Genomic DNA, 24,674 nt, shown 5'->3' with positions numbered 1-24,674 from the left:
AACCAGAATAGAAAGAGGAGTGGGAGGCCCCGGTGCACAACTGAACAAGAGGAGAAGTACATTAGAGTGTCTAGTTTGAGAAACAGACGCCTCACAAGTCCTCAACTGGCAGCTTCATTAAATAGTACCCGCAAAACACCAGTCTCAACGTCAACAGTGAAAAGGCGACTCCGGGATGCTGGCCTTCTTAGCAGAGTTCCTCTGTCCAATGTCTGTGTTCTTTTGCCCATCTTAATCTTTTATTTTCATTGGCCAGTCTGAGATATGGCTTTTTCTTTGCAACTCTGCAAAAAAGCAATATCTGTAGAGTAGTTTCTACGAAAACCATATTGGTGCTCGTATAGAACACAGTGTTGATTTACATGTTTCAACATTCTCTTATACACCAAATGTCCCTTAATGTAATCCAAGGGATTTCCATCAGTTTTCAAAAATGTATTTGACAGAGAGGAACCAACATTCACTAAAAAGTTATTAAATTCACATGAAATAACATCGGTGTCACTATAGGTCTTATTTCGAACAGTAAATTTAGATGGAATAGTTCTACTGTAGATGCTTTTTCTTAAACAGTTGATTGAAGATTTTCCAAGATGACTTCATATTATTTAAGGATTCTTGGAATTTGTTAGTAAAATATATATTTGGGGATATCCAAAGTAGGTGAGTAAATTTGTTCTTCTAATTTTTGTAATTTGCAGAATTCACGGGACAGGGATTTTTAATAGAGAATTTTTTGAGAACGGTTGTAAACCAAGGTTCCCAGAACCCTTCTGCGGCTCTCTTATGTGGTTTAACTACGGGAAAGCAGTGGTGAAATACAGAATTGAAAGATGTGAGAAATGTCTGGGAAGCAGACTCTACATCGACTTGATTATAAACATTTCCCCATGAAATATCATCAAAGCGCTCACAATTACTTTTGTTAAATGTTCTACATTTAATGCTACTAATCATCCTAATGTGTTCATTTCCAGCTGCCAAAGAGAAGTCATACCCTATTCCCTACATGGTCCACTACTTTTGACCAGTGAATAACTATTTCCTTAACCCATGATGACTGTAGGCAATCTATTCTATGCAAATCTATCCGATGCAAATAAAACAAGTGTACTGATTCATAAACCTTGTAATAGCATATTCTTTAATCCGAGGTGGTCACACTTTTGGGAAAAACAGAATAGGCTGATACATCCATCAATTACATGTTAAATGCAAAGTTTATTGCAAAGCTGTGTGTATCATTTCCCCCTGCCACACCCACTAGCGGCCTACTGATACTGTTTGTGTGTTGTTGTGTGTGCGTTTTGCTGCGTTCAAAACAACTGGGAACTCGGAACTGGGAACTCGGAAATCTCCGATTTAGGACTTCAGTGCGTTCAAAACAACTGGGAACTCGTAAAAAACGAGCTCCAACTGGGAAAATCGATTTGAATGGTCATCCACCTCGGAATTCCAATCCGGGAACTCGGACCTCTTTCTCGAGCTCCAACTTTCCGACCTGAAGATCACTGACGTCATGATTTGACTTCGCATTTTTCCGAGTTCCCAGTTGTTTTGAACGCGGCATATGTGATGAGGAAAAATGTTAGATATCCATGGTAATGATGACGTCTTCTCCCTTGCTTTCATTTGAGGAAACCCCGTGGCCTCAAAGCCCGCCTCTTCCCCCGCGCTATCATCCTATTGCTTCTTGTTTTTAACAGTGTTGGTTGATCCGTCTCAAAGACGGGTTCTCATTGGGCTATCGTTTTGTTGGACACGCCCTTTGGTCAGGTTTGGTTGAAGGCATAGATTATTTCCCTGCCAGAAGATTTTCGTAAGGTATTTGCTCGGAGTGGCGGATTGGAACCAGGTAAAGGTTGGGAAATATATTAACATTTTTTTTTCTTTAAATCTTGGAAATTAATTTGTAGGTTATTACATTTAACATGAAGTTCGATTGTTCCAATTTTGTAAGGAAATGTAAACTGTCTATGGATAGTTAGTATACGATGTCGTTTGGTCGCCAGTGCAGTGGTACTTCATACAAATGATTCATTCGGTCTCGCGCGGGTTAGTCAAGCAAGCTAGTTAGCATTAGCTTGTCAGGGCAAAACAACACACTTGCTTGTAAAGGAGATAGCAGCAGTTGTAACGGCTAGGATGTTAACTCTTGAACAAGTCTTTTGAGTTACAACATATCAGTCCTCCAACCATTAACTGTCTAATGTTAGCTAGCCAAGTGGTGAATGCATTTTTATTTTTGTACCTTTTTTATTTAACTAGGTAAGTCAGTTAGGAACACATTCTTATTTTACAATGACGGCCTACCCCGGACAAACCCTCCCCTAACCCGGACGACGCTGGGCCAATTGTGCGCCGCCCAAAAGGACTCACGATGACGGCCGGTTGTGATACAGCCCGGGATTGAACCAGGGTCTGTAGTGACGCCCCTAGTACTGAGATGCAGTGCCTTAGACTGCTGCGCCCCTCGGGAACTAACCTTAGCAACTAATTCGAAGAGTATGTTACTTTAGCTAACTAGCAGAAAAGTTAAGGTATATCCAAAGATATTTAGAACTAACCCAAGATGGTTCACCTGTGTCGTTTTCAATGGGAGGAAATTAAGCATAGTGGAGAGAACAGGCAAGGAGGTGGGCAGAGCCAAGCAGGAGTTAGTGAAATCCGTTTGGCACGTTCTAGTATGCCTATTTCCTTTAGGGAATGCCTTCTCTGTCTGTTTAGTGTGTTTGTGCCCTTGCACGCCTTGTAAACACAATATTTTGAAACCAGCAAAACATTATCTACATAACTTAGTGCAGTCTATTCGTAACACTGCCGGCCACTGATCTTCCTCTCCTCACCATATTTGTTGTGGAGTGGAAATTCCTACCAGATGCTTCAGATTTATACATCCGGTGAGACATCTGGCTCCATGTTCATTATGGTATAATCAGAGATATTAGAGAATGAAGGAGATAAGAATCCCATTGGGAAATGTATGGAGAAACGTATAATGCCCCACCCAGCAGACTGTCGACCAATGGTGTCATGGTGCATCACGCGGGTGCTAAACTAATTGTTGCGCGAAACCTTCCCATTTTCCTCGAAAGTACATAATGTGATGATTCCAAATCTATACAATATTATAGAGAGACAGTTAATTCTCACATCTCTGAAAAGATTTGCAATGTTGTACTTGTTAATGAAATTCATGCTAATGTTGGGTTTTTGAGCTAGCGCCCAATTGACTCCTTGAATGAGAGCTCAGAATCGTCCAGATAGCACCGTGCGGCCCATTGACGACTCATGGGCAACGTACACAATGGGCATTAGTAGAATTTAAATGGCGTTTCCCCATCTCCTCAAAAGTATCTCTGGTGTGAAGTTATCTGGCTAGCCTCGGTTGCAGATAGCTATCTAACGTTAACTAGCTAAGTGTCAGCATACGTTTTCAAAAGCAGTAATGTTACTGTAGTATTGGGGATGCGGGAAGGGTACACATTGTCTGGCTAGGTAGTGCTATTTCACTGAACTGGGTCACTCAATGTGACTGAGTTGACTGATGCTGGGAGTGAAAGCTGTGTGCAGTCAATGTTAGCTGGCGTAAGAGGTGTCAAGCCAAGGCAGTTTGGTATCCCAGCTAGCTAATGTTATCTTAACAAGTTATTGAATTGATTTATTTTTGTTACAGGTGAACTAACAGGAGTTACGTTGACTAGCTAGCCAACCAAACGGCCATACAAGGTGCTCATGTATTGACCATCCTAAACAATCAACACATTTTCTTCCTCAGGTGTCTGGATAACATACCTGTACCTCCACCCACCTGCCCAAAGATTATAACTATCGTTATACACGATCTGTCCCCACACCGTTGTCCCCTTCTCACATCTTCGGACTTTCTTTGAAACTGCAAGTGACAGTTTGAACATACGATAACTCATAAACATGGATAAAACGGAGCTGATTCAAAAAGCCAAGCTGGCGGAGCAGGCGGAGCGTTACGACGACATGGCTTCGTCCATGAAGGAGGTAACGGAGAAGGGTGCAGAGCTGTCATGCGAGGAGAGGAACCTTCTCTCGGTCGCCTACAAGAACGTTGTCGGGGCCCGGAGGTCTGCATGGCGGGTCATCTCCGCCATCGAGCAGAAGACAGAAGGCAGTGACAAGAAGCTTCAGATGGTCAAGGAGTACCGGGAGAAGGTGGAGACAGAGTTACGAGACATCTGCAACGATGTATTGGTGAGTTAATGTATTTCTTCTAGCCAGTATGGGCATGCATGGCTTTGAGAGAGCAACATTTGATTTACCTCGTTCACCTTCTCTGCTGTAAATTGAGGACAGATACTCGGTGACGACAGCAATAAACCAGCTCTGAGCCTGTAGGCTCAGCACAAGCAACAAACGGGGTCACTTGTGTTATAAAAAGCCTCTTGATTGATAGAATCACCAACACACTATGTTTCTGTGAGGCTGAGGGCGGCACCAACTTGGATAGATGGTAGCCTAACACAAGGATTCATACAATTACCAATGGGCTCTTGATTTGAGATACTGAAAAGCAAAAGAAGCTGTCATCATTCCTTTTCTTGGGGAATAAATGGTGATTCGGTTGACTGAGTAGTGGTATCCCCCTCTCTGTATGAAAATCATCTATTTACTAGTAGTGCACAATGGCGCTGTCATAAGTCCCTCATTCATGGACTTTGACATTGCAATGCTTCTATTTGTGTGACGTTTATCTGAAACTATGCAGAAAGGCTGCCCCAATTGATTCTGAGCCACAGTGGTGAAGTGGCATGATCTCCCCTTTCCACTGCTGCGCCCATTCAATAATGTGTCGTAAGGCAGGCAGCACCTCTTTCCTTCCTCTTTAAATTTCACTGAATAGTTTATTCAGACATTCTGAGTCAAAGGCTATGGCAAATGTTCACGTAAGGGGCTCTACTTTTACTTGGCAGACTTGTGTGGTTTAGTTTGATTGTCTGCTTGAGTTTGATATGCCAGATCAATAAGGCAGAGCAGCAGCCAGTGAACTGGGTCTCCAGTGGAGATGTTACAGCATCTAGATTTGTTGACGTGTAAAACAAAAAAAATATTTGAGTTGGACCTGTGCTACTGATAATATTGGCAAATGACTGACAGCGCTGCAATAATTCTGTTACTACTACATTTTGAGAATGTGTGCCCCCACCCCATCTTTTTTTCAATCCAAGGCCATTTTATATTTGCTTTTGTACAGGATGGTTGTTTCATGCATTTCCTGTGGAACTGAACTAATTTTAAGCACACACCTTCCTTCCCATGGGAACACTATTTTGGGGATCAACTGTAAATTTGTAAGTTTGACTGTCATGGGCTGGTCATATCCCCCAACCCTATCTGGTGGATCCTGTGGCCTTTGCTGCCCCTCAGTTCTTTGTTCAACAGAAGGCCATGGTTGCATCTGAAATGGCAGCCCGTAGGGCCCTGGTCTAAAGTAGTGCACTATATATGGAATAGGGTGCCATTTGAGACGCATAACGTGTGTTAGCTGGAAGTTACCTGACCTGTTTGCTCCCAGTGTCCCATCTACTGCCATTATGGGAAAGTGTATTGTTGCACCTGGCTGTAGGGTTTGAGTAGGTGTGGCCATGGTGAAAGACAGCACCTGTAATCTCTCACAGATTACATGTCACAGCCCGAGTGTTCATCCACTTTAACAAATACTGCTGCTTGACATCCAAATTGTACAGAGGCTATGGGCTAAATGTCAAACAAGGCTAATTTACGCTTAATTCCACACTGCGCTTGCCAGTATCACTTGTGTTTATTTATTTTAAGTGTCGGCCCTCGACTCAGAGCTTCTTTGGCGTTCTTGACATACTTGCCCAATGCTTAAAACCGAGATTTAGTTTCTCATTGGTTGTTCATGACCTTCCCGTGGGCTCACTGTATTCAGCTTTAATGTAGTACTCTATTCTCTAGTGTTAACTACTCAACCAGCACAATAACCGTCTGTGTCTAAAGAATGTATGTAGCCGCCCTACTCTAAATAGGGCAGCGATATTAGTGCTGTTGGCAGATTAAGAGATGTTTCCGCGACGTCTAGCTGTATTGTTCAGTTTATCCCTCCGAACAGTGAGGTGTCCTCCACATCAGGTCTGTGTCCCTAATGGCACCCTATCCCCTATATAGTGCACTACTTTTGACCAGGGCCCTATGGGGAATATGTCGTTTGGAACGCAGACCTGGACCTCAAAGGAAAGGGGATGGATCGGTTCTAAAAGCCAGGCTAGTTTGATTCAGAACCTAATGCACATCCTTGACACTGAGGAAGAGTGGTTTCCTGTCAAAAGGGGGGCTTGTGTGGCAGTGACTTCATTCAACAGGCTGTGTCTGAAACATTTAACATATAACAAGGTAGACAGGCACACGAGTCCTGAGCACATGTGGCTTTTACAGTTGTCCAGACACACTTATTGTACATTAGCTAGATGTTTGGTGATGGAGGAAAAGCTCACATACATTGTGTATCTTGTAGATCAGGCTTAGATCAATCACTCTGGTGGATTAAAGCCGATCACTAGTAATCCAGATGGGTCCATCCTCTACTCAACACCCTTTGATCTGGTCTGTGATGGTGTCTGGGTGTTCATCGACGCAAGCCAAGCTCTCGTCCACACAGACCCTGAACTTAACCTACACACATGGCGTGCAGAGCCATGATCAAGTGGGTGACACTCAGGGCACAAGCCATGCATACACTCCTCCACACCGAGGCCTGTCCAATAGCCTCATATGGTTAAGTGGAACTCTCCTTTAAAAATAAACTACACATATGGCATTATCCTGCTGTCACTTCCTGTATAGGAAGTTGTGACCCTGATAGACGGTTGTTCATTGAGGGTGTGCTGGTGTGGCAGGCTCAGCACTGAGCTAGCGCGCACACTGAGCCACATCTGGGTGCTCTAATTCTGCACTGGCCATCTGTTAAAGCGCCCTGCTTTACGGGGACCCTCTGGGCCAGTGTGCCCAACACTCTACACTGGGCCCCTCTGGGCCAGTGCCCTCTACATGGGGCCCCTCTGGGCTAGTGCCCTACACTCTTCAGTGGCCCTCTGTCTTGATTATTGTAGGTCATTTGTGTAACCTACGGTAAGCTTATGAACTTACAAACTCAACCAATGTTTGATTTTATTTAACCTTTATTTTACTAGGCAAGCTAGTTAACTTCTCTAGGATAGGGGGCGACATTTTCACTTTTGGATGAATTGGTGCCCAAATTGAACAGCCTCCCACTCTGTCCTAGATCATATTATTATTACTATTGGATAGGAAACACTCTGAAATTTCTAAAACTGTTTGAATTATATCTGTGAGTAAAACAGAACTCGTATGGCAGGCAAACTTCCAAACAGGAAGTAAAAATCTGAAATGGGTCGATCTGAAAGTCAACGCCTATTCAAATCTCCTATATTTATGGATCTGTATGCACTTCATACGCCTTCCACTAGATGTCGACAGGCAGTAGAACGTGGAATGAAGCGTCTAGCATGATGTGGGGCCGGATGAGAGCTATTGGAGTGCGTGGTCAGGCAGATTGTCAGTTCCTGGCCACGCACTCTCGGCATGTGATGTCCTTGTTTGCCATGAGTCATATAGACATGAAGAAATGCTCCGTTTGGGACGTTATTGGATATATATGAGAAAAACATCCTGAAGATTGATTCTCAACTGAGTTTGACCAGTTTATTCGACTTTTAATATTACTTTTTGAAGTTTTCGTTCATTGCGCTAATGTATATGGACACGTGTATTACACATGCTAGCCAAAGTTGCTAATTCGACAAGTAATGGACATTATAAAACAAAACAACGATTTATTGTGGAACTAGGATTCCTGGCACTGCATTCTGATGAAAGATCATCAAAGGTAAGGGAATATTTATGATGTAATTTCATATTTCTGTTGACTCCAACATGGCGGAGAATGGCTGAGCGCCGTCTCAGATTATTGTGTGCTTTTTACTAAAGTTATTTTTTTAAATCTAACACAGCGGTTGCATTAAGAACCAGTGTATCTTTAATGTTAAACATGTATCTTTCATCAAAGTTTATGATGAGTATTTCTGTATTTCACGTAGCTCTCTGTAATTACTCTGGCTATTTTGGATGCATTTCTGAACGTGGCGCCAATGTAAAACCACGATTTGTGGCTATAAATATGCACATTATCGAACAAAACAAATGTATTGTATAACATGATGTCATATGAGTGTCATCTGATGAAGATGTTCAAAGGTTAGTGATTAATTTTATCTCTATTTGTGGGTTTTGTGAAAGCTATCTTTGCTGTGAAAAAATGGCTGTGTTTTTGGGGATATGGTGGTGAGCTAACATAAATATATGTTGTGTTTACGCTGTAAAACATTTTTAAAAATCGGACATGTTGGCTGGATTCACAAGATGTTTATCTTTCATTTTCTGTATTGGACTTGTGATTTCATGATATTATATTATTTACCTGTGGCGCTATGCTAGGCTATGCTAGTCAGCGTTTCTGATGACAATGATCCGGGATGGGTGGTTCAGAGAGGTTATTAACCTGTCTAGGACTGGGGTTCCGCTAGCGCCAAATTCAATCAACAGAAATCTCATAATTCGATTTTCTCAAACCATACAAGTGTTAGACACCATTTTAAAGATAAAATTCTTGTTAATCCAACCACAGTGTCCGATTTCAAAAAAAGCTTTTCGGCGAAAGCAGAACATATCATTATGTTAGGTCAGCAACTAGTCACAGAAAGCATACAGCGATTTTCCAACCAGAGGCATTACAAAAAGCAGAAATATTGATAAAATTAATCACTAACCTTTGATATTCTTCATCAGATGACACTCACGGGATGACATGTTACACAATACATGTATGTTTTGTTAGATCAAGTTCACATTTATATCCAAAAACCTCAGTTTACATTTGGCTTTACCTCCAAAACATCCAGTGAATTTGCACAGAGCCACATCAAATCACAGAAATACTCATAATAAACATTAATAAAAGATACACGTGTTATTCACAGATTTAAAGATATACTTCTCCTTAATGCAACCGCTGTGTCAGATTTCCCAAAAACTTGATGGAAAAAGCAAACCATGCAATAATCTGAGTACGGCGCTCAGAGACCAACACAACCCAAGAAGATATCCGCCATGTTGGAGTCAACATAAGTCAGAAATAGCATTATAAATATTCACTTTGATGATCTTCGTTAGAATGCACTCCCGGGAATCCCAGTTCCACAAATGTTTGATTTGTTCCATAAAGTCCATTTATGTCCAAATTCCTCCTTGTTGTTCGCGCGTTCAGTACACAATCTAAACTCACGGCGCGCGGGCAGGTCCATGCAAAAGTTCAGACAAAGTCATATTACAGTCCGTAGAAACATGTCAAACGAAGTATAGAATCAATCTTTAGGATGTTTTTAACAAATCTTCAATAATGTTCCAACCGGAGAATTCCTTTGTCTGTAGAAAAGCTATGGAACAGAGCTCGCTCTCACGTGAAAGAGCGTCACGAGCTCAAAGCATTCTGCCAGACCTCTGACTCATTCCCCTCTCATTCGGCCCCACTTCACAGTAGAAGCATCAGACATGGTTCTAAAGACTGACATCTAGTGGAAGCATTAGGAAGTGCAACATGACCCATATCCCACTGTATCTTCAGTAGGGAATGAGTTGAAAAACGACCAACCTCAGATTTCCCACTTCCTGGTTGGATTTTTTCTCAGGTTTTTGCCTGCCATATGAGTTCTGTTATACTCACAGACATCATTCAAACAGTTTTAGAAACTTCAGTGTTTTCTATCCAAATATACTAATAATATGCATATATTAGCAACTGGGACTGAGTAGCAGGCAGTTTACTCTGGGCACGCTTTTCATCCAAACGTGAAAATGCTGCCCCCTATCCATAACAAGTTAAGAACATTCTTATTTACAATGACGGCCTTCCCCGGCCAAACCCTAACCCAGACGACGCTGGGCCAATTGTGCGCCACCCTATGGGACTCCCAATCACGGCAGTTGTGATAGTCTGGAATCGAACCAGGGTCTGTAGTGACCGCCTCTAGCACTGCGATGCAGTGCCTAAGACTGCTGTGCCACTCGGGTGATGGATAACTATACAGAATGATTACAGCTGCTGATATACTGGAGTCTCAGTATTATTGTGTATGGTACTGATAACCTTCTTTACCATATAGGCCTACTCCTCTTGTGATCATCGTGCATGCTGATCGTGCATGCTGTTCGTTTGATCTGACCACCATGGATAGTAGGGCTGGGATTTGCCGGGGACCTCACAATTTGATCTCACTGCGATTCGATAATGCGATTGAATTGCAATTAGATTTTACAAACATATTGCTTACTATATGTCTGCTGCAGAGATACAAGAGCCATATAAAAATGTGCTGAACCTGTTGACTCATCTGCCTCCCTGCTCCGTTATCAGCTACGTTAACTTGGTTGTTGACCCACATTGTTAACTTCCCTATCTTAGTACAGAAATGTCACACTTTATTCTATCTACAAATACCTAGGTGTCTGGTTAGACTAAACTCTCCTTCCAGACTCACATTAAGCATCTCCAATCCAAATCTAGAATCGGCATCCTATTTCGCAACAAAGCATCCTTCACTCATGCTGTCAAACATACCCTCATAAAACTGACTATCCTACCAATCCTTGACTTCGGCGATGTCATTTACAAAATAGCCTCCAACACTCTACTCAACAAATTGGATGCAGTCTATCACAGTGCCATCCGTTTCGTCACCAAAGCCCCATATACTACCCACCACTGCGACTTGTATGCTCTCGTTGGCTGGCCCTCGCTTCATATTCGTCGCCAAACCCACTGGCTCCAGGTCAAGTCTTTGCTAGGTAAAGCCCCGCCTTATCTCAGCTCACTGGTCACCATAGCAGCACGCGCTCCAACAGGTATATTTCACTGGTCACCCCCAAAGCCAATTCTTCTTTAAGCACCAGCTGTCAGAGCAGATCATGATACTTGTATATAGCCCATCCAACTACCTCATCCCCATACTGTTATTTTTTTGCTCCTTTGCACCCCAGTATCTCTACTTGCACATCTATCACTCCAGTGTTTAATTGCTAAATTGTAATTATTTCGCCACTGGCCTTACCTCCCTTATCTTACTTCATTTGCACACACTGTATATAGACATTTTCTCTTGTGTTATTGATTGTATGTTTGTTTATTCCATGTAACTCTGTGTTTGTCACACTGCTTTGCTTTCTTGGCCAGGTCGCAGTTGTAAATGAAGTTGTTCTCAACTAGCCGACCTGGTTAAATAATGGTGAAATAAAACAAATCTTACCTCCCGTCAGTAACAGTTTATGGTGTAAATAATATACAGACAAGCTTTCATGTTTAATTTAAGCAACATTTATTGTACCTGTCAATGTTATGGATGAGCACGTTGTTTGTTTGGTTCTGTTCCTCTCCATCTCTGTTGCTTCCGGGTATGCTGGGATAAGGACCAGAGCTACGGTAATCGGGCTGGGATAAGGACCAGAGCTATGGTAATCGGGCTGGCTTTGTTGTTCCTGTCCCGACTGGCTCGTTCATGTGAATGAGCATATTGGAAGACTCCATGTCAGTAGGGATGGGATTTTGTAAATGTGTTATATTGGTTTATTGTATCATGAGAAACGTGTTGCAATGTATATAATTAATTATGTTTAGCTGAGTGGAAAATGTAGGCTTTGATGAAGGTAATTGCTTAATTAATTAGTGCTGGGTATGTTCTGATGGGAGGGGCTTCCCCTACAAAAGCAGTCTCTCAGTTCAGGGGTGGAACCGTTTTGGTTTGAGCTGTTGTGGCAGCATTGTTTTTTAAGCTGTCCCCTTAATGTATACTTTGGATGGCAGTACTGTTTTTCTTCTGGATTCACTATGTAAATAAACACCCTTGCACAGAAATACTTTTGTGGCTCCACCATCTTTTTATTTGATAGAGGTTAGGTTTTTCAGTTTAGCCTTCTGGCCTACTCTACGTGACAAGCCAGTAAGGAATTTTTGATAAGGTTGGAACCAAAGTGCTGTTCACTGTTTCCAGGTGACCCTAATTAATGTTTCTTTCTTCATGTAGCTAGCTAACTTATAAGAAATCCCACTATGTCCTCCGACGAACCCTCAAACAGGCAAAGTGTCAATACAGAGCTAAGATTGAATCGTACTCCACCGGCTCCGACGCTCGTCGGATGTGGCAGGGCTTGCAAACTACAAGACTACAAAAGGAATCACAGCCGCGTGCTGTCCAGTGACAAACCTACCTGACGAGCTACGAGGCAAGCAACACTGAAGCATTCATGAGATCCCCAGCTGTTCTGGACTACTGTGTGATCACGCTCTCCGCAGCCAATGTAAGACCTTTTTAAACAGGTCAACATTCAAGGCCGCAGGGCCAGACGGATTACCAGGACGTGTACTCCGAGCATTCGCTGATCAACTGGCAAGTGTCTTCACTGACATTTTCAACCTCTCCCTGTCCGAGTCCATAATACCAACATGTTTCAAGCAGACCACCATAGTCCCTGTACCCAAGAACACTAAGGTAACCTGCCTAAATGACTACCGACCCGTAGCACTCACATCTGTAGCCATGAAGTGCTTTGAAAGGCTGGTTATGGCTCACATCAACACCATTATCCCAGAAACACTAGACCCACTCCAATTTGCATACTGCCCCGACAGATCCACAAATGATGCAGGTTCTATTGCACTCCACACTGCCCTTTCTCACCTGGACAAAAGGAACATCTATGTGAGAATGCTATTCATTGACTACAGCTCAGTGTTCAACACCATAGTGCCCTCAAAGCTCATCATTAAGCTAAGGACCCTGGGACTAAACACCTCCCTCTGCAACTGGATCCTGGACTTTCTGATGGGCTGTCCCCAGGTGGTAAGGGTAGGTAACAACACATCCGCCATGCTGATCTTCAACACGGGGGCCCCTCGGTTGCGGGCTCAGTCCCCTCCTGTACTCCCTGTTCACTCATGACTGCATGGCCAGGCACGACTCCAACACCACGTTTGCAGATGACACAACAGTTGTGGGCCTGCTCACCGACGAGGCAGCCTATAGGGAGGTGGTCAGAGACCTGGCCGTGTGGTGCCAGGACAACAACCTCTCCCTCAGCGTGATCAAAACAAAGGAGATGATTGTGGACTACAGGAAAAGGACTGAGCATTCCCCTAACAAACTAACATGCTCCAAGCACGCCAAGACAGTTGTGAAGAGGGAATGACGACAACCTATTCCCCCCTCAGGAGACTGAAAAGATTTGGCATGGGTCCTCAGACACTCAAAAGGTTCTACAGCTGGACCATCGAGCATCCTGACTGGTTGTATCACCGCCTGGTATGGCAACTGCTCAGCCTCCTACCGCAAGGCACTACAGAGGGTAGTGCGTCCTGCCCAGTATCACACTGGTGCTAAGCTTCCTGCAATCCAGGACCTCTATACCAGGCGGTGTCAGGAAGGTCCTAAAAATTGTAAAAGACTCCAGTCACCCTAGTCATAGACTGTTCTCTCTGCTTCCGCACGGCAAGCAGTACCGGAGCGCCAAGTCTAGGTCCAAGAGACTTCTAAACAGCTTTTACCCCCAAGCTATAAGACTGCTGAACATCTAATCAAATGGCTACCCAGACTATTTGCATTGCCCCCCCCCCCCCCCCCCCTTGTTACCGCTGCTGCTACTCTTTATCTATGCATAGTCACTTTAATAACTCATCCTACAGGTTTGATTTACAGGCTCAAAATGGCCAGAAACAGACCTTTTTTTCCTGAAACTCATCAGTCTATTCTTGTTCTGAGAAATGAAGGCTATTCCATGCGAGAAATTGCCAAGAAACTGAGATCTCATATAGCGCTGTGTACTACTCCCTTCACAGAACAGCGCAAATTGTTCTAACCAGAATAGAAAGAGTGGGAGGCCCCGGTGCACAACTGAACAAGAGGACAAGCACATTGGTGTCAAGTTTGAGAAACGAATGCCTCACAAGTCCTCAACTGGCAGCTTCATTAAATAGTACCCGCAAAACACCAGTCTCAACATCAACGGTGAATGGGAAACTCTGGGATGCTGGCCTTTGGTGCAGAGTTCCTCTGTCCAGTGTCTGTTCTTTTGCCCATCTTAATCTTTTATTTTTATTTACCAGTTTGAGATGGCGTTTTCTTTGCAACTCTGTCTAGAAGGGCAGACTCCTGAACATCTAATCAAATGGCTACCCAAACTATTTGCATTGCCCCCCCCTTCTTTTACCCTGCTGCTACTCTGTTTATCTATGCATCGTCAATTTTTAATAACTCTACCTACATGTACATATTACCTTGACTAACCCCACACATTGACTCTGTACCGGTACCCCCTGTATATAGCCTCGCTACTGTTATTTTATTGTTGCTCCTTAGTTTATTTTCTTAGCAGGGTGTTGCTAAATAAAAATGATCAAACAGTAGTTTGCATATAGTAAGACACCACACACTAATAGTGTAGTTATAGAATGCTTATGGAAAGCATCATGTCACCAACATTGTGTCCATCTGACCATGCAAAGTGAACGTCAACAAAGTGCTTGTGACTGTGGTTGAGCAACTGTTCTCTCCTTGAGTGACGGGGCATGGCTTTGTGTGGTTAGCGGCATGCAGGATGAGGGCGAGCGATGACTCAAGTAGGAAACAGAGTAAACTATAACTGACATACACGCCGGAGTTGCGTATCACATTTAACAAACCAAACATCGAAATACATTTTTAAAGAAGGTAAAGTAAACTCAAACTGGTCCCTGCATCAGTGTGTGTGGTAAAATAGCCCCAGTGGCTAGCTTTTTGTGGTGCAGAGGGAAAGACAGTGCTAGCCTACGGTTAGGGACATGGCAGGGCCCAGCTCTTTTGCTGTCTGTCTTTTTTAAATGGCTGTCTAAAATGGCATCCTATAGTGCACTACCCATAGGGCCCTTGTTTAAAAGTAGTGCACTATATAGGGTACCATTTGGTACGCATACTGAATGTCTGAGCACATGTGAGGCGACAAGGTTGCTGCCGACGACAGGTGGAGAAAAGGGATCTTCTGTCCTGATTCCCATCCTCCCACTAGGGATGACCCAAATGGCACATTCTCTACATAGTGCAGTACTTTTGACCAGAGTCCTATAGGTCCTGACCAAATGTGGTGCACTAAATGGGAAATGAGGTGTCATTTGTAACTCTGCCTTCATCCTCTATGGGTGAGAAGTTGTCTATATAATTCAATAAGTCTTGACCCTTCATGTTCGTTTTGAGGGATCTACAAGTATGCTCTTCACTATAACTGTCATGCTGGATTATGAGGTTTTTATTTTTCCTGGTAAAATGGTCAGCGGTACTAAATCATGCCTTGAGCCTGTGAGGAGAGGGACCTCTGCTTCACTGGTCTGCTAGCCTGCTACTAACACCCACACACTGCTGTGGCTGCTGAGGATACAGGAGTGCCCCTTTCTCCATGTTGGTGGTGATGCCACGCAGAGGAAGTGGTGGCTGGTCCAGCCCTGTTCCTGGGTTGGCTGCTCGGCTGAAACGTGTGTTTAAGCAAGTGACTTCTCAGAACAAGCAGCAGTTAAGCTGCACTCTCCCCTCTGGCTGTCCATATCTATAGCAGTATTATGTCATCTCACTGAACAGTTGGTAGGGCAGAGTATAGTTGCCTGTAAGTGCGTCTCACTCAGGTTGTCGTCAGCCCATGCCGAGCTGATAATCGGGTATTAGAGAGCCAGCATGAACGGCAGCTTGTGGATGGTATCACCTTCACTCAAGCCTTCCACTGGGTTATCTCTATGCCTCAGCATCTTTCACTGAGTTATCCGGGTTCAGGTCAGTGCTCCCTCTGGACCCAGATTAAACTGCCTTTGTATTTCCTCCCTCCTTCCTTTGGGCTGAACAGTGGCCTCTCCATGTGGAACTACTGACCTCCGCAGGCAACTGGTTAGCTGTTACCATACCACACATGTAGTCTTAGAGCCAGCGTTTGTGCTGCCATGCCAACTCCATGTCACTCATTGCCATGTGAAACAAGTTTGACGTGCCAATGACGGCAATGGAGGAGACAAGGACACAAACTGATGTGGGACCAGGCTACCTGTCACACGTGGTCTCTAGGCAGGACACGTGGTCTCTAGGCAGGACTATTGTCTTCGGCTGTTAGCAGCTTGCCCTTAAAAGGAAGTGGAGAGGCGTTTGGCTCACACAGGAAGCTGGCTGTAGAGTGCTCATTGTTTCGTACCGGTGTTATGTGAATGCCACCACAACCTGTTTTTGTGTTACACCCACAACAAATTGAGGCAACGGTGAAGCCATCGAGTACAGCTTGGATGACTGATGGGGATCGAAAGTGAGATGCCCCTTTTTGCAACTGAAGTTAAGGCCTGCCACTGTAGATGCTCTGATTTTCACGCCTCAACTAATCGAATGATGCATCAAAGTAAAGTTACTACATCCTGTTTTTTTGTTGTTGCACAAAACCCCCATTTTCCATTGTGTTTTTGTGCGAGACAGCCAGGCATGCAGATTAGGGTGTTTTTAATGAGATGGAATCAAGCCAAATGAAGGAGTCATCACATTTTTATGGGTGTCACAAAAAATATCTAGCTAGTTGTGATAAGATGCATCCCATATGACACCCCTATAAAGTAGTGCATAGGGTGCCATTTAGGACGCACACATACAATTCGTAAAATTTAAATGAACTCTCCTTCCTGTCTGTTTTCTCCCCCAGGGGCTGCTGAGCAAATATTTGATTGAAAATGCCCCTAATGCGGAGAGCAAAGTGTTCTATTTGAAGATGAAGGGAGACTACTACAGATACCTGGCTGAGGTGGCCTCTGGAGACGACAAGAAGGGTAAGTGGGTCTCCAGTTTACGTCCCATAGTGCATTACTTTGGACCAGGACCCATGACCCAAATGGCCCCATATTCCCTATAAGGTGCACTACAGTCATATGGGTTTTGGTCAAAAGTAGTGCACTATATTGGGAATAGGGTGTAATTTGGGACTCAGATCTAGTCTCTCAGGAGTTCTTGGGCTGCTGGCTCCAACTGGCCTTGCTGTCTCTCCCTATATTAGTACCAGTCAAAAGTTTGGACACCTACTCAAGTGTTTTTCTTTATTTTTACTATTTTCTACATCGTACTATTTTCTACACCAAGGCAAAGTAGCCACCCTTTGCCTTGATGACAGCTTTGCACATTCTTGGCATTCTCTCAACCAGCTTCACCTGGAATGCTTTTCCAACAGTCTTGAAGGTGTTCCCACATATGCTGAGCACTTGTTGGCTGCTTTTCCTTCACTCTGCCGTCCAACTCATCCCAAACTATCTCAATTGGGTTGAGGTCAGGTCATCTGATGCAGCACTCCACTATCCTTCTCCTTGGTCAAATAGCCATTACACAGCCTGGAGGTGTGTTGGGACATTGTCCTGTAGAAAAACAAATGAGTGTGCAAAGCTGTCATCAAGGCAAAGGGTGGGCTATATTTGACGAATATAAAGTATATTTTGATTTGTTTTTAACACTTTTTGGTTACTACATTCCGTATGTCTATTTCATAGTTTTGACATCTTCACTAATATTCTACAATGTATTCTTAATTCTTATTTAATGTGCAATGGTTGTATTATTTTTAGATATGTCATCCCCGACAGGATGCCGTTAATTTTGAGTCCTGGAAGGAATTATTTTATAAAGACGAAGTATTTGGTGGTTATTTAGCAATATTTTGTAGGCTACCAAGCAATGTTTCATCAAATTTTTCTGCACTAAGCACATTTTCGGGGACGTCTGCACGCACTTTAGAAATTCTCTGCGTCTTCTGCCACGCGTTTACTGTGACCATTAAGGCTATACCTGCTTCTGCCACGCGTTTACTGTGACCATTAAGGCTATACCTGCTTCTGCCACGCGTTTACTGTGACCATTAAGGCTATACCTGCTTCTGCCACGCGTTTACTGTGACCATTAAGGCTATACCTGCTTCTGCCACGCGTTTACTGTGACCATTAAGGCTATACCTGCTTCTGCCACGCGTTTACTGTGACCATTAAGGCTATACCTGCTTCTGCCACGCGTTTACTGTAACCATTAAGGCTATACCTGCTTCTGCCACGCGTTTACTGTGACCATTAAGGCTATACCTGCTTCTGCCACGCGTTTACTGTGACCATTAAGGCTATACCTGCTTTTAAGTTAGTTAGAACAGTGGCCAAGTAGACTACTGTGGCTATTTTGATCGTAATGTAGGCCTATAAGTGGCCTACCAGCTGTTTTATCATTCAGCCTACAGTAGCAGCCAATGTGTGGTTTTCAATGTAGGCCTACGTTCATGAGACTTAAAAAAAACATGTAGGGATTTACATTAACCTTTTTTTTTTTCACTTGTCCTTCAGACAAGCTGACTGAAAATGTTGTTTGATTCAAGAAACCACTTTACAAAATGAATTATTATTCCCATGCCATTATTTCAGCGACTCAGACAAATTATGCTACCCTCTGCCTATTGCTGAGGGGTTGGGTTAAATGCGGAAGGTACATTTCTGTTGAATGCATTGTTGTACAGCTGACGAGGTATCTCCCTTTCCCTTATTGGCTACTTATCTTATTCAAGCCTGTCTCAAAATACAGCACTGACCCTTTAAGACCTAAAAAAAAACTCTTTACCTGACTTGCTTTCCAAAGATGGCTAGAAATGCATGTTTTGTGCTCTTGTAGGAAGCAACCCCTCCCCCATTGCTGACGAGAAATTAGCTGTAACTGTGCTAATAACTCACTAACAAAGAATATGAACAAATGTGGTTACATTCAGCTCTCGCTTTGATCTCAAAACAAGCGCAACTAGCAAATGTTCTGTGTGTCTGGAGCTCCATCCAGACCTCTCGCTCCAGGGGATGCAAGCTTGTTGGTTTAATGCAGGCTGAGTGAGTTTGGGCTGTGAACGTGGTGATGGGTATATGAATGTTCCCTCCCTGCTGCTGCGAGGTTCTTTCCCTCCCTCATCCCTCTCCCATGTCTCCCTATCTCATCCATCCACGTTTACCTTCCCCCCCCTCCATACTTCTCTCCCCTCCCTCTCTCTTTTCCTCCTGCCATGCCCCCCTCCCCCCCAGTGAGAGCCCTATCTGCCAGCCACCTCCTCCCTGGCAAGCCTCAGCCACTGAACACGAGACTACACAGAATTACTGTCATGGTTTTCCCCTTACAGCACCGCCCCAACTGAGGAGGTTTGAGCAGAGGAGGGAGGATGTTGAAATGTAGGCCTCGTTAGTTAGTAGCCTAACGCTTGCTGGCTTATTTTGGCAGCCAGGCCAGGGACTTTGCAACTTGATCCACATGTATCATACCCGGGGATTATTTGTTACATTGTTGTTCTTAGAAAATGCCATGTTAATATTCAAATCAAAATCAGATTTTATTTGTCACATGCTTGGTAAACAACCAAATTTCCCTGCTAGTCTACACCTAACTTACAGGCCCTTCCATTTGTTATAGAGAAATAGAGTAAAACGCATTAATAATAAACAATGACTAACAATAACTTGGTACTGCTACCCTGTGTGTGTATATAGCCGAGTCGATGTGCAGGGGTACAAGATAATTTGAGGTAGGTGTGTACATATAACTTGGAATAAAGTGACTGATAATACGCAGTAGCAGCAGCATGTGGTTAGTGCAAAAAGGGTCAATGCAGATAAATAGATAGTCCAGGTAGCTATTTGGTTAACTATTTTACAGTCTTATGGCTTTGGGGTAGAAGCTGTTCAGGGTCCTGTTGGTTCCAGACTTGGTGCTGTGCGGTAATAGACAGAACAGTCTATGACGGGTGGCTGGGGTCTGGCAATTATTTTTTGACAGCGCCCGGTATAAAAGTCCTGGATGGCAGGGAGCTCGGCCCCAGTAATGTACTGGTCCATACGCACTATTCTCTGAAGCGCCTTGTGGTCGGATGCCAAGCAGTTGACATACCAAGCATTAATGCAGCCAGTCAAGGTGCTCTTGATAGTGCAGCTGTATAACTTTGAGGATCTGAGGGCCCGTGCCAAATCTTTTCAGCCTACTGAGGGGTAAGGGGCATTGTCGTGCCCTTTTCACAACTGTGTTGGTGTGTGTGGACCATTGTAGATAATTAGTGATGTGGACACTGAGGAAGCTCTCAACTTGCTCCGTCTATGTGAATGGAGGCGTGCTCAGCCCTCTGTTTCCTGTAGTCCACGATCCGCGACTTTGTCTTGCTGATGTTGAAGGAGAGGTTGTTGTCCTGGCACAACACTGCCAGGTCTCTGACCTCCCTATATAGGCTATCTCGTTGTTGGTTATCAGGCCTACCACCGTCCTGTCGTCGGCAAACTTAATGTAGCTCCGGTGCTCAACAAAGGATATTTATAAGCCCATTACCTCATGTAGCCTAGCTTTCAGGACCGCTTACAGTGGCCAGACCAGGGAAAGGAAAGTGACCCCATTTGCAGCAATGATGGATAGGCCTACCTAGAGGAGTAATATTTTATATTTAAAATGTGTAATGAAAGACTGTGTCTGTCCCAAATGGCACCCTATTCCCTTTATAGAGCACTACCTTTGACCCTATGGGCCTTGAAGAGTAGTGTACTATATAAGGAATAGGGTGCCATTTGGGACGTAAGCTCCAACTCTAAAACATTGTCTATCTCAATGGTTCCTCCCCTTCCCACAGAGACGATATCCAACTCTCAAGACTCCTACCAGGAGGCGTTTGACATCAGCAAGAAGGAGATGCAGCCCACACATCCCATCCGCCTAGGCCTGGCCCTCAACTTCTCCGTTTTCTTCTACGAGATCCTCAACTCTCCAGAGAAGGCCTGCTCACTGGCCAAACAGGTAGGGATGATGAGACAACACAGCAGCCCACATAAACGGCACCAGATCCCCTATATAGTGCTTTCTTTTGAGACAGGGCCTATGGGGCTTTGGTCAAAGTAGTGCTCTATATAGGGAATAGGGTGAGATTATGGGGTGTACTATATACACTGAGTGTACAAAACATTAAGAACACCTGCTCTTTCCATGATATAGACTGACCAGGTGAATCCAGGTGAAAGCTATGATCCCTTATTGATGTCACTAGTTAAATCACTTCAATCAGTGTAGATGAAGTTGAGGAGGCTGGTTACATTTTTTTCAAGCCTTGAGACAATTACAACATGGCTTGTATATGTGCCATTCAGAGGGTGAATTGTCAAGACAAACGTGTTAAAAAAAAAAAGTGCCTTTTGAACTGGTTATGGTAGTAGGTTTGAATATGTCAAGAACTGCAACACTGCTGGGTTTTTCACGCTCAACAGTTTCCTGTGTGTATCAAGCATGGTCTTGCACCTAAAATACATCCAGCCAACTTGATACAACTGTGGAGTCAACATGGGCCGGCATCCCTGTGGAACGCTTTCCACACCTTTGTAGAGTCCATCCGGGAGAATGGGGAGGGGGGCTGCAACTCAATCTAAGAAAGGTGTTCTTAATGTTTTGTTTACTCAGTGTACACACACACACACAGCTGCATTGTGCCATCTCTCTCCTGTCTATCTCTATCTTTGCCTCATCTCCCTGTTTATATGCATATCAACCATTTGTTATTTGTGTGTTCGCAGGCCTTCGACGATGCCATCGCCGAGCTCGACACGCTGAGCGAAGACTCGTACAAAGACAGTACCCTCATCATGCAGTTGCTTAGAGACAACCTCACAGTAAGTATCCTCTGACCACCCCCCACCGAGCCACGCGATTGGTCGCTTCATCAACACATCCCACACATACCATACACCCACAGGCACTGTGACTGCAACCCAGTCTAGTGTATGTGCATCTCATTTCAGTATTTTAAACACACACAATGCATTTGGAAAGTATTCAGACCCCTTCACGTTTTCCACATTTTGTTACGTTACAGCCATATTCTATAAAAATGGATGACATTTTTCTCCTCAATTTACACACAATACCCCATAATGACAAAGCGAAAACATATTTTTCAGACCCTTTGCTATGAGACTAGAAATTTAGCTCAGGGTGCAGCCTGTTTCCATTGATCATTCTTGATGTTTCTACAACTTGGAGTCCACCTGTGGTAACTTCAATTGGTTGGACATGATTTGGAAAAGCACACACATGTCTATGTAAGGTCCCACAGTTGACGGTGCATGTCAGAGCAAAAACCAAGCCGAGAGGTCGAAGGAATTGTCCGTTGAGCTCCGAAACAGGATTGTGTTGAGGCACAGATCTGGGGAAGGGTGACAAAACATTTATGCAGCATTGAAGGTCCCCAAGAACCCAGAGGCCTCCATTCTTAAATAGAAGTTTCGAGCCACCAAGACTCTTCCTAGAGCTGGTCATCCGGCCAAACTTGGCAATCGGGGGAGAAGGGCCTTAGTCAGGGAGGTGACCAAGATCTCGATGGTCACTCTAGATCTCTGTCAGAGTTCCTCTGTGGAGATGGGAGAACCTTCCAGAAGGACAACCATTTCTGCAGCACTCCACCAATCAGGCCTTTATGATAGTGGCCAGACGGAAGCCACTCCTCCAGTAAAAGGCACATGACAGCCCGCTTGGAGTTTGCCAGAAGGCACCTAAAGGACTCTGACCGTGAGAAACAAGATTCTCTGGTCTGATGAAACCAAGATTGAACTCTTTGGCCTGAATGCCAAGTGTCACGTCTGGAGGAAACCTGGCACCATCCTACTGTGAATCATGGTGGTGGCAGCATCATGCTGTGGGGATTTTTTTTTTTTTTTTTGCTGTCGGGACTGAGAGACTAGTCAGGATCGAGCAAAAGATGAATGGAGCAAAGTACAGCGAGATCCTTGATACTTATGTACATGTCATAATTATTTTTAAGAAATTGGAGAAAAACCTATTTTTGTTTTGTTATTATGGGGTATTGTGATGGAGAGAAAAAACTACTTTTAGTCAATTTCAGAAATGGCTGTAACAACAGTTGGAAAAAGTGAAGGGGTCTGAATGCTTTTCGAATGCACTGTTTACCATTTAGCAGACAATTGATTCCAAAGTGATTTACGGTACAGTCAGTACATTTTGTCTGACTTCACTCCAGCAGGGTCTTGGATATCTGAGATGCTTATTGTCAGTTTAATGGTATTTTGTCTTGTGTGTTTCAGCTATGGACGTCTGACAATGCAGCAGATGAGCCAGAGTCTGGAGATGGAGGAGAGAACTGAGATGCTCCCTGTCAACCCTCGCCAAGAAATACAACAAAAAAAATGAGGAAAACAATCATTTTTACACCTTCATTCCTTATTGTTCCACTTGAAATTATTCTAGTAATGAATGCCCGTTGTACAATGGAGCTGCAGTGTGTGTGTGTGGGACATTGATCATTTTAGTTTTCACCACGACTCTGCTTTTTGGTATGAAGAAAAGCTCAATTAAGTAAATAATATTATCGCCATTCCTCAGTTTGCTTGTCCCTGCCTTCCTAATGTGCAGTTTCTGCTTTAGAAAAATATTCGCTTCACTTTAACAACTGTCTGTTCAACATGACAATATAGGATGTGTGTGTGTCCAGAAAGATCGGTTTTCTGAATTTTGAAAGGCCATTTGCAAACGGCAAGTATCGTGCAGCCTGGGCATATGCTGGGGAGGGAAAGGTATCCTAGTTATATTATTCACCTCAATGTGTTACTTTGTAGCATGTCTGACAATAAAAAGTTGGTACTTTAAGACAAAAAAAAGAATGTGGAATGACAATAGAATAAATACATGCATGCCCCTTTAATTTGGTTTCAATGTACACTGGAATGGGAATCAATATTGCATACAGAAAGTCCCGTTTTTGTTCAGTACTTTTCTTTGCAGGTTTGTGCACATGTCAGAGGGTGTTTGGTTTGTCCAGTGATTGTCATTAGAGATTGAGACCACTAGTGTTTTTGCTAATCATTGATTGTAGGCCCCAAACCTTTGTGAGAATGTTTAATGCCCTGATGTTATGTAACACCTATGTAACATCAATAAAAATGACATTTTGTAAACCATAATTTGTGAGCAGACAGTGTTTATGAACCAGTCATGTTGTGGTTTTATTTGGCGCCCAATTAATTTGTTTCGTTGGACATTACTAAAAACACCAGGCAATCAGTTCCACGTCATTTTATATTTTGGAAATCTGTTCCAAAGTATTCTCACGCATAATAGAGGTGTGATCATATACAAATATAAGCAAGGTTCGAAATGATAGTTTTTGTCAAATCTGTTGGTTTCTTGCGGCCAATTTCTAATTATGCTCTGGCACCACTACCATACGCTCAAGAAAGAAATCAGCTCGCGGTTGAATCTAGTTGATCCCTGCTATACAGCATGTTTTACTTGGCTGTGTGTGTAACAGTATCGCTTCCATCCCTCGCCTCGAACCAAGGACCCTCTGCACACATCAACAGCCACCCTCGAAGCATCATTACCCATCGCTCCACAAAATCCGCAGCACTTGCAGAGCAAGGGGAACAACTACTTCAAGGTCTCAGAGCGAGTGTCACTGACTGAAACACTATTAGCGCGCACCCCGCTAATTAGCTAGCCATTTCACATTGGTTACGCTGGACTAAATAT

At 43.7% G+C, this 24,674-nt stretch overlaps 1 protein-coding gene across 4 annotated transcripts; it reads left to right on the top strand.

Moving 5' to 3' along the window:
• Positions 1 to 1,723: 1,723 nt before the first annotated feature.
• LOC139556127 (14-3-3 protein zeta-like) lies at positions 1,724 to 24,106 on the top strand. Of its 4 annotated transcripts, none has more exons than XM_071369682.1 (6): positions 1,724 to 1,855; positions 3,779 to 4,227; positions 16,813 to 16,936; positions 20,776 to 20,939; positions 21,707 to 21,802; positions 23,231 to 24,106. In XM_071369682.1, exons 2-6 carry the CDS (start codon positions 3,934 to 3,936, stop codon positions 23,288 to 23,290), a joined length of 738 nt encoding a protein of 245 aa, XP_071225783.1. In that variant the 5' UTR covers positions 1,724 to 1,855; positions 3,779 to 3,933; the 3' UTR covers positions 23,291 to 24,106. The 4 variants fall into 4 exon arrangements, with proteins under 4 accessions (XP_071225783.1, XP_071225784.1, XP_071225785.1 ...); XM_071369683.1 differs by having other exon boundaries at positions 1,750 to 1,861; XM_071369684.1 differs by having other exon boundaries at positions 1,775 to 1,855; positions 3,677 to 4,227.
• Positions 24,107 to 24,674: the final 568 nt, after the last annotated feature.

Source organism: Salvelinus alpinus, chromosome 27 (assembly GCF_045679555.1).
Source record: "Salvelinus alpinus chromosome 27, SLU_Salpinus.1, whole genome shotgun sequence".
Lineage (NCBI taxonomy): Eukaryota > Metazoa > Chordata > Actinopteri > Salmoniformes > Salmonidae > Salvelinus > Salvelinus alpinus.
This window is presented reverse-complemented; position numbering and strand designations above follow the sequence as displayed.

What these genes read in the sequence shown, in the direction of transcription:
- LOC139556127 (XM_071369682.1), top strand. Translation starts at nt 3,934, where the DNA reads ATGGATAAAACGGAGCTGATTCAAAAAGCCAAGCTGGCGGAGCAGGCG. An exon ending in ACATCTGCAACGATGTATTG is followed by an intron (nt 4,228 to 16,812) that starts GTGAGTTAATGT and finishes TTTCTCCCCCAG; the next exon opens with GGGCTGCTGAGCAAATATTT. An exon ending in CCTGCTCACTGGCCAAACAG is followed by an intron (nt 20,940 to 21,706) that starts GTAGGGATGATG and finishes GTGTGTTCGCAG; the next exon opens with GCCTTCGACGATGCCATCGC.